The sequence below is a fragment of the Sprattus sprattus genome (assembly GCF_963457725.1).
Source record: "Sprattus sprattus genome assembly, chromosome: 11".
Taxonomy (NCBI): Eukaryota; Metazoa; Chordata; class Actinopteri; order Clupeiformes; family Clupeidae; genus Sprattus; species Sprattus sprattus.
The window spans coordinates 17,071,063-17,083,187 of record NC_137909.1 but is presented as its reverse complement, the minus strand read 5'-3'; the positions used below and the strand labels follow the sequence as shown (position 1 = coordinate 17,083,187).

Below are 12,125 nucleotides of genomic sequence, written 5' to 3'. Positions count from 1 at the left end.
CAGATGAAATTTCATACGACAATCAGATCATCAGCTGCCGCTTCACTGGAAGCTTGCTCCTCCTGAACACTCCCCAACCTCCCATCCACCCGCTGGCCCTGATAACTTCTCCATACCAGGATAATAGTTGCTTTTGTTGCCTGGGCGAACATGTGGTGAGGGATTTGAGTGTGTGTATGTGTGTGTGAGATATCTTTCTACCTCTTTCATTTCTTGTGTGTGTGTGTGTGAGTGTGTGATATGTCACTCCCTCTTTAAGTTTGTGTGTGTGTGTGTGTGTGTGTGTGTGTGTGTGTGTGTGTGTGTGTGTGTGTGTGTATGTGTGTGTGTGTGTGTGTGTGTCAGAGTGTGTGATATGTCACTCCCTCTTTAAGTTTGTGTGTGTGTGTGTGTGTGTGTGTGTGTGTGTGTGAGTGTGTGCGTGTGCACCCTTGCGAGTGTGTCTGTGTCACAGACGTGTGCGAGTGTGGGGGAGCAGAGACAGTAAGCTCTTGTGATTTAAATATCTGAGTGGCGATGTGATTGCAGCGATGAACAGATGACAGTAGGCTGAGAGAATAGAGGATGGCGGCACACACTGCGCTGAGCAGCGAGCGGCCCTGATAAGTCTGCTGTTCACGTAGGCTGACAGACACCCGGGCCTGATGAAGATTAGGTGGGTGTTTTAAGTATGTAAATAACCATGCTTTTAAAAAATCCCCGGACAAGTGTGTGAGTGTGTATATGTGTGTGTGTGTGTGTGTGTGTGTGTGTGTCTGTGTGTGTGCATGTGCATGTGCATGTCTGTGTGTGTATGTGTGCATGTTTAAAATCTGCTAACAAGTGTGTGTCTGAGTATATGAGCACGTAGGTTTGTGTGTGTATGTGTGTGTGCATGTGTTTTTTGTGCCACAGAGACTGAAAGAGGTGACATGATTGAGCTTAGAGGCAAAGGAGGCAAATCCCTTTTCATTTCTCAGACCAAGCTGTTCCCTGGTCCTTTGCTCACAAGACAAATGACTTACGGCTGTTCGCAAATGCTACAGCCCAGCTGCCTCCTGGCCGTTCAGCTCACAGACACATAATCTACCATCAGCAGATACTCAGATAACCATTCTGTCTTCTCCCTAGTGTTGACAGCCCATCTACACAAACCACATTCTAAAAACCTTTGGAGACTGTAGCTCATCTGGTGGTTTTTAAATGCTTCTCAGAGTATAACATTTTAAAAGTCTTTCATGAGGCAGATATTTACCAATTCTGTCACTGCCGTTGAGGCAGACATTTTGTTTTTCAAGAACAAACTAAGTGTGCATCTCTCTTCTGGAGGTTTCATTGAGTTTGGCCTACTTCTTGGCGACATGCTCAATACGTGTGTGTGTGTGTGTGTGTGTGTGTGTGTGTGTGTGTGTGTGTGTGTGTGTGTGTGTGTGCGTGTGTGCGTGTGTGTGTTTGTATGCATGTGCTTGTGTGTCTGTGTGTGTGTATTTAAAGTTAAAAACATGTGAGTACGGAGCAAACAGAATTTGGGTTACTCTGGAATTACCCATGGCCAACATGCACAGTTACTTTCAATGTGGCTTGGGCCCCATGTTATTGTTTGCAAACGAACCACATGAAAGTCTCTGAGGGTCTTTTAGCCGAGGGGGAAAACTCTAAGTGAACTTGTGCACTTAATAATAAGCAACTCTATTATACCCGAGGCAAAGTTTAGGGGATCCGTCTTTCAAAACAAACTCCATTGTTTATGCGAGGGCCGCCGCTTGGATAAAGTTATGTAATTGGAAACTGTTCCGCAGCACCTCGGGGGGGTGGTGGTGGTGGGGGGGGGCTAGGGCTACCAGAGCTACCAGCCTCTCAACAGGAAAGCTGCCCGGCCAGCTCTCAACAACAGGATATGGCAATCAGTCACTGACAAGCCGACACATCTGTTAACGACCAACTTCAAGGTGACCCATGAAAAGTTTAGGAGTCGTCCCCCATTGTTTGGGGCCGTCCCCTCCCAGGGGGAGATTTGTGTGTGTGTGTGTGGGGGGGGGGGGGGGGTACCCTTTCTTTCTCCTTCCCGGCCCCCCCACTGTCTTTTTATTCCCTGGACCCTCCAGGCCCTCCCTTCAAGGTTTGGTTCACCATACTCACCATGCTGTGCTCTCCTCTCCCCCATGTTTTGACCTCCAGTTCTGTCTGCATAAGACCTCCTCAGGTTCACATCTACCCCCGTCTACTACCATACGGACACAGACACACAAGACAGGCGTGACTGACAGATGGAGATTGACAGTTGGCCTTCACCTGAGATTTCATGGTTTTTTTTGCTTTCTGTAATGAAGGAAAATGACAAAAGGCAGAAAGGCATTCTGTATTATTAAATACCACCATTCTAAAGACCTATGGTCCCCAAGTCAGTGGACATAGAACATGGAACTAAGAGAAAAGGACCAAGAGTGATTGAGTTTCAACATCATTGATTGTTCCTGATCTTTAAGGGTATTAGAATGTCCCAGGTCCTTCGCTGAAAGTCAGAGCCGTTAGAGCACAGAAGAGAAAAGGGCCTTAGGTGTTCTTTTTTGTCTTGCCCATATGAGAAAACAAGGAAATAAAGCACACGTGTGGTTGTTGGCGCTCCAACTTAAGATGTGTAGCTAGTGTTAGACCCTCATGGTGTGTCTGACTTGTCACATTCTCATCACTGTCGACTTCCGCATGACTGATGCCATAAGTGAGGGCGGTGCAGATGGGTTGGTTTATTTCAGAGAATCTGGCATGCCTGATCTCTGACACATAATGGCTGCCGTGTTGAAACCTCCAGGAAAAACAATATCATCTCAGTTTAAAGAAAGACTAGTTGTAGCTGCTAGTTTTGAGAATAATTGCTTGAGCCTTTGGAATTAAATTAAATGCCATCCTTGATTAAAATTGTTAATTGTATTGAGACTTTACTATTCATGACATCAAAGAGCATTCAGATTATTGTGAGTTCAACCTACAGAAATAATTGAGTGGTAGCGTAGTTTAAATACTAATATCTAATTTTTCAATGCATCCTTTGTCCAGGATTCTACATTCTTTGGCACATAAGAGGATAGAAACATCCTCCTCCTCCCTCAATTTACAACATTTTACCCATCTATGGAGGATAAAAACACATTTTGCACTTGGTGGAGATTGCTGTAGGATTCCTAGCATCAAAGACCCTCAGACTGGGTCTATTTCGGGGGAGCTCTAATAGCTCTTGTCAGGCATAATTTTAAGTACTTTAACCAATTCATTGTGTAATTAGGTTAGCAAAATTAGCCCATTGCCGAGCCAGTCCACAGCTTTAATGCAATAAAGTTATTAACATTCCAAATTTATAGACATGAATATAGAGTCACTCTTGTTTTATTACATTTTTTCCTTCTTCTACATGGCATGTGAAAGGAGGCTGGGCGAAAAAATTGACTCCTGTGATGCCCAGCAGATTATATTTGATTTATCCTCGTCATTGGGTTCAAAACAAGACTGAATGGAGAGGATTGGTTTCCTCAATTATGGGAAATGAAATTGGTAAATTAGCAAAACCATAAAACGTAGAAAGGGAGAATAAGGCATGTTAATGACGCACAAAATGATGATGGAGGTTCAGCTCAGGATATGGACCCTATTAAAGACATATTTAATTAGCTTTACACAACACAGATGGTGATAAAGTTTAGACACTGTTCTGGCTTGAAAATATTAGGTTTCATGTGTCTCGCTGACTGATGTTTTAAACTAATGACTGTTCCTTTTCAGTGGTCAAGTGGGGGCATGAGGTTAATGTAAAAAAAATGGGCTGTTCTACTTCAAATTTGCAGCAGTAAGCAGTTATTCGCGCCAGGCGCCCTCTGTCTGTCAAGATGCTTGACTACACCCCACAGTCACAACACAATGTAAGGTAAGAAGGTGGGCTAGGTCTCTTAAGGTAGGTTATAGGACTTCTTACACCAAGGGCAAACTGATTTACATTGTAACATGTACTTGTTTTGAGGAATGGTATTGTCACTCGCTTGCAATAATGAATAGCTGAGTGACAATGGATATATGGGGGAATAAGACAAGGTGGCCCCGCCTTCGGGAAAGCGGCACCTACCCTCTCATTACGGATGCGGGGAGCGACCATTGGACGGCGGGACGTTTACTTTGAAGGTCCTCTTCTCATTTCGTTCACTAGAAGTACATTGTAGAGAGAGGAACGCGTGCCGAGAGTGTATGTGAAGCGAGAGTGTGCTCTGCGCTTCTTTCTATCATCTTGGGATTGGCATTTTATTTATGTTCGGATAGACCAGTTATATATTTGTAATGACAACAATTTGAGATTATGTAGGTTACAACTAATAACTTCGAAATCAATAAGATTGTCTGTGTTTGGTGAGTCCGGCTGAAGATTTCGTTTTTGGAAACCGGGTGGAGTGCGGAACGGAACTATGAACGTTACTGGAATAATTGCTTTTTGCCATTTTACCATGTTTTCTTGCGCTGAAGATATTTAAAAGGAAAACAACTAATGGACTTTCGATTGGGATTATAAACAACAAAGTTAACGGCAAGAAATAACGACATATAGCAGTTGTGTTTGGGGACAAAATGAAACCGATCGGAATCTCGGCTATCGAAATGAGAGCTTTATGAGTCATCTTCAACTACTGTCCCTGCTTAAGCCCCAGTTGCGTTGCGCTCCAAATGAAAGATTCTCTTAGTGGATCTAAGAAGCACTGTGTACGCCATTTGAAACCTGAACCAACAATCTACGATAGTGACCATAGCTGTAAATCTCCCCAAAGTGTTGGAATACAAAGCTCTCCTGTTTCTGCACTGACACCTCTGGATCCTGTTCGCCAAGCAAAGCGATTACCCATCAGGATTCTCAAGATGTTGACCGCTCATGCAAGCCACTTGCTTCACCCGGAATACCTTCAGCCCCTGACTTCGGCAGCCCTTAGCATTGAGGTATGATTTCCCATAGCTGTTACAGTGTCTCGAAGTGCGCTATGGTGGGCAGTTGTAACCTGCGCCGCTCTCATGTAAAATAAATCATCACTTGTGACAGCACCGCATCTAACACTCCGTGTGAAGCATAGTAGTTACCAGATAAGTGTTGTATAGAGGGGAAAAAACGAAGAGCGTCACATTTTATTTGTCTTATGAAGTTCATTAGTACGACTTCTTACGACCAGCCTTTACTCCTAAATGACATGTGCACCGTCACTACGCACGGCAAGAAAAATAAGTGTCTTTCATAATTTAAAAAGCTGGACTCAAATCACTGTTCGGAAACATCGCCATTATGTTATACATTTAAGCGATTGGTGTTTGTGGAGCAGTCGAGTAACATTATGCCTTTAGAATTATTTCTCTATTTCTTTTCATTATTCGACCAGAGAACGGTATAACCGAATACTTTTAATTTTCTCAAGGACTGTGCCAAATTATGACCTGTCGAACTCAACTCGAGGTCTACTGCTCACAGCGTAGATAAGTCAATATATCATTTGCAAGTATTGTTCCGATATTTGAGATGTGGGCATATGACAAACGTTGGTGTTCATATGCTTGGTTGGTGTTCATATGCTTCAAGGCTAAGTGATGTGTCAGATAACAAATAACAAAGGAGGTTGGCAAACATCTTTTCCTTGAACAAATCCAATTTACATTCAAATTCAGCACTTCAAAATCCATTTACATTCTAAATTGTAACCTATAAAGAACTTTCATTTCATTTTGAATTTTGTGAGAAATACTCAGGTTCCGATATGAACAGTCTACCACCACTACTTTTATGTGAGGATAGTAAAGAGCTTGAAAGCTTAACACACGTGTACCCCCAAAATATATTAATTACTGAGTTATTTTAAATAAACTTTGCATTTATGTACAATACTTATTTTGCTCTGTCCTATTTGCAGTTGGATGCCAAGAAGAGTCCCTTGGCCCTGCTGGCTCAGACCTGCTCCCAGATAGGGAAGCCAGATCCTCCAGCCTCCTCCAAGCTGAGTTCCATCTCTTCTGACAAAGAGTCCAGCACTCGCTCCTCTTCCTCCAGCCTGAAGCTGGGTGAGCACCGGCCTACCCTGGAAGACAAGTCCAGCTTCAAGCCATACTCCAAGGTGGGCTCGGATGGCAGGAGGGATGGGGTGAGCTCAACCAACAGCAGTGGTAGTAACAGCAATGGCAGTGACAAAGCCGGCTTCCGGGTCCCCCACAACAGCACTGGTTGCTCATCTTTTCCCCCTCATGCCGTCTCGCCGAACTCTAGGGTTGCCTCCGGGTCACCCCTGCAGTCACACATGCAGTCGCACAGACAGACGCAGTCACCCTCCACCCAGTCGACTCCTCACTCGCAGATGGTGAACGGGGACCACAAATCAGCAGACTCTACGAACTCTGACAATGGAAGCAGCAGTGGCAAGAAGGAGGCCGAACTGAGCGGCAAGGCCAGCCAGGATGGTGCACTACTGGCTAACTCGAGCCATGCTAGGGCTAGCGTCAACTCCAGCAATGGCAGCTCAGCCAGCAGTCCCCGTCACGAGGGCAAGGCAGACTCCCAGTCCTCTCAGCCTAGCCTGGGGCCTGGACACATTGCTCCCATTTCTCCCTTCAAATCTGGCCACTCAGTCTTCCCCCTGCCTTCTTCTGGTATGGGCTACCATGGCTCTATTGTGGGAGCCTATGCTGGCTACCCCTCCCAGTACCACCACGGTTTGGACCATACGAAGTCCAGCCTTGGAGGAGGGAGTATAGGAGTCCCAGGCAAACACCCGAGCTCCAGCCCCCTCACCGGGGCCTCCCCACCCTCCTTCATGCAGGGCTTGTGCAGGGACCCGTACTGTCTGACCTACCCCAACGCCCCTCACCTGGGCGGTGGCAGCGGCTGCAATTCCTGTATCCATGACCCTTCTTCCTCCTCCTCGGCACTCAAGCCTGGCTTCCCTCTGGTGTACCCGGGACACCCGCTGCACTCGCTCCACGCCAGCTCGCTGTCCTCCAGTGTCACGCCGTCTCTGTCCCACCCGCTCTACACCTATGGTTTCATGCTGCCCAACGATCCCCATCAGCATGCGTGCAACTGGGTGTCTGCTGGCGTTGGGCCCTGTGACAAGCGCTTCGCCTCCTCAGAGGAGCTCCTGGCACACCTCCGCACGCACACCACCTCCCTGCACGCCTCTGCGCTCGACAGCGCAAAGCTCCTGTCGGCGTACCACTCCGCAGCATCATCTGCTTCCGCTGCCGCCGCTTGCCACCTCCACTTGCCCCAGAGCAGCCCAACCTCTATGCCCAGCTCCTACTCTCTCCGGGCACCGCACAGCCTGGGTCTGGCCCGCTACCACCCCTACGGAAAAATGCCCCTTCCTGCTACTGCTCCTTCTCTGCCTATGCACTCCCTGCAAGCTGGTTCGCCATACTACTCACAATACGCCCTCTATGGGCAAAGACTGGGACCTGCATCCGCACTGGGCTACCAATGAGTCATGAGCACAGCGCAGCCAACTGGGAGCTAGCTTGTGCCTGCATATACCCCTTACCTGATTGATTAGGGGAAGAAAATGGGGCACGATTGCATGCCAACAGACTGCTTGGGCACACCAAGAAGAGCTACTGGAAGAGTTGATCGTGTATCCATGTTGTGACAGAGGCTGAAAGCGATGGCTGACCTGGGCGGGGCGCCATATCTGAGTGTTTCCAGACTTGGGAAGACTGTTGACTGTGAACATGCTTGTGATGCAGAGAAGATGTCTCCTATTAAAGCTGTGGCAGCAGAGAAGCTGGATGCATGCAAGCTTAGACCCTGACTGTGCAATGGGATAGGACCTTCAGAGTGACAGGAACCTGCCACCCATGGACTGACTAATTGTATTTATTTTCTACAGAGTGCTTTGCTTTTATGTTTATATTCAAAACTACTTTGTTCTTAATTATTTGTATTACTATGATTGTAATTATTCTAACAGATATCAACTCTACTTATAAAAAACAAGGTTTATGGTCCCTGACCACTAAGAGACCATAGAAAAAAACAGCTGCAAGCTGCTTTCTGTTTTCCTCTGTTACATAAACTTTCTTTTAATCTCTTTTCACGTTCTTAGCTTTTTTTTGTCGGTCTTTGAGGTATGAATGTGCATGTCGAACCCTTCCCTCCTGGGCTTTGATGACGCTTGATATTTTGTATTTGTACAGCTGATGAATAAACTGTAAAGGAGATGTAATATTTTTTGTAACGTGTCAGAGTGAAAAGACGGGGTAGCAAGAGGATTTAGAAGAAAACATGGTGGCAGTGCTATCCATTTTAAACTTGGAGGTCTTATTTTGTTAAATAAATGACATGGTTATATTTAATCATTGCCTTTTTGTGTGTTTGTTCCAAATGCCTATGTTGCTTTCATTATGCGTTAAGCGAATAAATCAGATGTCTGCAGATTTGTAAAACCACTTAAGTGAGGAATAAACTAGCATTGATTACCATTGGTCACGCTAACAAAAAAAATTAGAATGCATCAATATAGCTCTTCTAACAGAAGGTTATTGAGGTCGCTGACCTTTCTTTATCAATATATATATATACTGAATTTCGATGCAGACTTAGCACAGTGCTGTGCATCATTGTAATTTCTTTGGAGGCCTCTGGAGAACCCATGCCAGGAAGTGTAGTATGGATCTATCTAACTGTAGAGTCCTCTACTTTTGCTCCGAAAGCTCAGTTGTCTCAATTCTTGCGTCACAGCCTGCCTCTGGCACACAACACATCCCTGTTTTGAGTATGGAAATACAAGATGTATCAAGTCTGTAATGACCCAACTATCCTTCCTTACATGGGTGGAGAAATCAAACGGCAGATGCGATTGACATAAGTGATATGCAAGTGTAAGGCATGGCATAGCGGCTATTGTCTGCATGCATATCGGCCCTTTGATGTGGAGATTGTTCTTCAGACAGACACAGGTGATTGATGTATTTGGTGTGCTCCACCCACAGTGTAGCTGGCAGTGTGTTCCCGTCGCCAAGCGAAGAGGAAAGAACAGACATCGGCCGCCGAATTGCCCCGGGGGCTGTGTGGGTGTGTCTGCCGCAGCTCGCATTAGACAAGTGTTTTCACTCCTTGTTGGAAAGTGCTGGAAGAAGTTAAAACTGTCTCTTTCCCCACTTTCGTGTGGATGTCTAAAGGTGTAGGTCTCTTAGCTTTTGAGGCAGGAGTGCAAATGTTAGCCGCCAAGTCTCGCTCTTGTCATTAATCTTTTTTGACTGCACGGGGACAGCGAGGCCTTTGAAGTCGGCGCTGCTGCCATGGTCAGGATAATTAATCCTTAAGGAGTGCCACGGTGGACGGTTCAATTAAATTTAATTAACGTTGAGTCATATTGCTCTCATGAATCATACTTCTATAATTATCAGATTAATGCCATGGTGCCAGACGAACACCTTCCCAGGGGAGAGTTTCGCTTGTGGCCTCTGAAAGACCACAGTGAGGCAACTGTAGCTAAAATTGGTGCCGTCGTCTGGGCACGCTCCGCTGTCATGGTGACAGTTCCTGCCTGCCAGCATTTTTTTCCCCCTGCGTTGTTTGCTGGGCCTCTAAGCTGATACCTGGCTGAGGCTGTGATTGGCAGCGGTAATATTGCCCCGGTTTCCTGGTAGGGAGACATGACCGGGCTGTTCGCCGCATATCTGTGACCCGTACAGGCTAGTCACCAGAGCTGACAGCACAGGCCCCTGAGAGGTTACAGCCGTCTGCCCTGGCAGCTCAGAGCAGGAGTGTAACCTGAGAGCTCGTGCCCTGGTTCACTTTTCCGAGACATTGTGCAAATCAAGCCCCCCGTCCCCTCCGTCACGGCTGGAGCAGCAAGCGATACACTTGGCTGGGCCGAGGAAGACGGGTCAAGTTGCTGGAGTGGCTCTGATAGCCCCGGAGTGAGTGAAGGTTACTGAACACACACACACACACACACACACACACACACACACACACACACACACACACACACACACACACACACACACACACACACACACACATACACACACACACACACACACACACACACACACAGACACATACACATACACACACACACACACACACACACACACACACACACACACACAGACACAGACACATACACATACACACACACACACAGACACATAGACATACACACACACATCACACACAGCCTATCTCTTGCTTGCTCTATTTATCTGATCAAGCTGACGGGTGTGCACTGCACCTTGACAGTGACTGATTGACTTGTTGATCAAAGGATGTCAATCTAAGCACAATGTAGTTAAGTGTATGTTTGGCCACCTGGCCTGTAAATGTTTAAGTTACCTCTCCGGCTCTTCAGAATTCTCTTGCGCGTCATATCATTTCTGTGCTACGTTCAGTTGCCATGTTTTACTGAAAAACTTTCTTTAGCCAGTGCTCTGCTTCCTCACAAGTTTCTTCAAAGTCCCACGTGCAAATTAAATAGTGTGGCTTGTATCACCACCTACAGGACTATGGTAAAATAAAAACTAGTGCCAGCGCACCAGACACCACACAACCACAAAAGAGAGAAATGAATACCAATGCTACTACTCTGAATAGCAGTGGGAGCAGATGAAATGTAATTCATTAAAGTCAACCCTCTCTTTCTCTCCCTCTCTCACACTATCTGTCTCTCGAGGGAAACATGAATGAAATGAATGGCAGTGGCATTTTCAATTTTCCTTTAACTTGTCCACTGCCCTGTTATCCCATCCATCATTCCTGCCTTCCTCTCTCTTCCGTCATCAATCAATGTGTCCTTCCATCTCTCCACTCGCTCATCACACCCTTGTCAGGAATCAACACCCAGATTCTATTTCCGTACTCTCTCTAACGTTACCTCCATCATCTACAATGTGTGCATCCAGGTCTAACTAAGAAGCTGTGTGCAAAGTAGCAGGAGTTAAGACTATTAAATGTACTGTCCACACACCATCCCCATCCTCACAAAAGCACAAACAAACACACACACACAGGCACACACACACACACACACACACACGCACGTATTGTATGCAAAGGAACATAAATTAAAACTATTAACTGCAGTGTCCACACAACCATCCCCACTCCCAACAGCGCAGGCACACAAACACACACACACACACACACACACACACACTCTCTCTCATAGACAGACACATACATCTAAAATGGGCCTCCCACCACTCACCCACCCACGCTGGCTCCAGAGGTTTTTTGGTCAGGCTGTGAAATGGCAGGCTGATGTCTCTGGCTAAAGTCCTGGGTGGACAGCTGACAGAGGCCTGTGATTAATGATGACAGAGTGCGTTAGCTGCTCCTTGACTCTGCGGCCAGCCTGAAACCACTGCTCGGTGAAGAGCAGTCACAAACCCAGAGCCAAACATAGAGCGAGAGAGAGAGCGAAAAGAGAGGCTGTGTGTGTTTGTGTGTGTGTGTGTGTGTGTGAGAGAGAGATGACCCAAAGTAGAGCTGAAACAAGAAAAAGAGAGAACTGTTTTTGCAAGGCTTCTGAGTTACCCATGTATGCAAAACGTGAGCCCCCCTACTGAGCATCTGATCCTCACACCGTATGTTTTTGTCTCGGCTCAAGGTTTGGCAATAGAACACGATTCCCACATGTTCTCGCTCCTTCAGGCCGTCCAGCCCACCCTTCCCCTCTGAGGCGCACGGCTTCAGGCCCTTTAGGCTACGAGAGAGAAATACTGTCAAAGAGATTTGTATTGATGTTTTGAAACCATCAAACACCGCGTTGAATTCCCTAACAGACAGAGAGGTGGGGTGGGAAGAAAAAGTTGAAAATATCACTTTACAACACGCCCTCACCACCCTCCCTCTCTGCCTCGGAGTTGCACACCACCCTTTCCGCATACCGGCACTCACAAGAGACACCAATCTATTACAGTATTCTGTTGTGATGGCTCCAATCCCGCAGTAAATTAACCTGTCCTGTAACCTGCTCTGTCTGTGTGGGAATGTAATGAGCCAAGAAAAAAAAACCTACGATCTGAGGATTTCTTCTTTCGCTCGTAACGTTCACTTCTTTCTCACAGTTCGGTAAGACTAGTCCCTCAGGCAGTGCTCTGACGCGCAACAGTGCAGACAGACGGAGTTCAGTGTGGTACAA

The 12,125-nt window shown here is 46.4% G+C and overlaps 1 protein-coding gene across 1 annotated transcript; it reads left to right on the top strand.

Annotated features, from left to right (window-relative positions):
- Positions 1–4,584: 4,584 nt before the first annotated feature.
- On the top strand, positions 4,585–7,463 carry LOC308372579 (zinc finger protein 703-like; the record flags this gene model as incomplete). Its single annotated transcript, XM_080847778.1, has 2 exons — positions 4,585–4,947; positions 5,904–7,463. Exons 1-2 carry the CDS (start codon positions 4,681–4,683, stop codon positions 7,461–7,463), a joined length of 1,827 nt encoding a protein of 608 aa, XP_080703904.1. The 5' UTR covers positions 4,585–4,680.
- Positions 7,464–12,125: the final 4,662 nt, after the last annotated feature.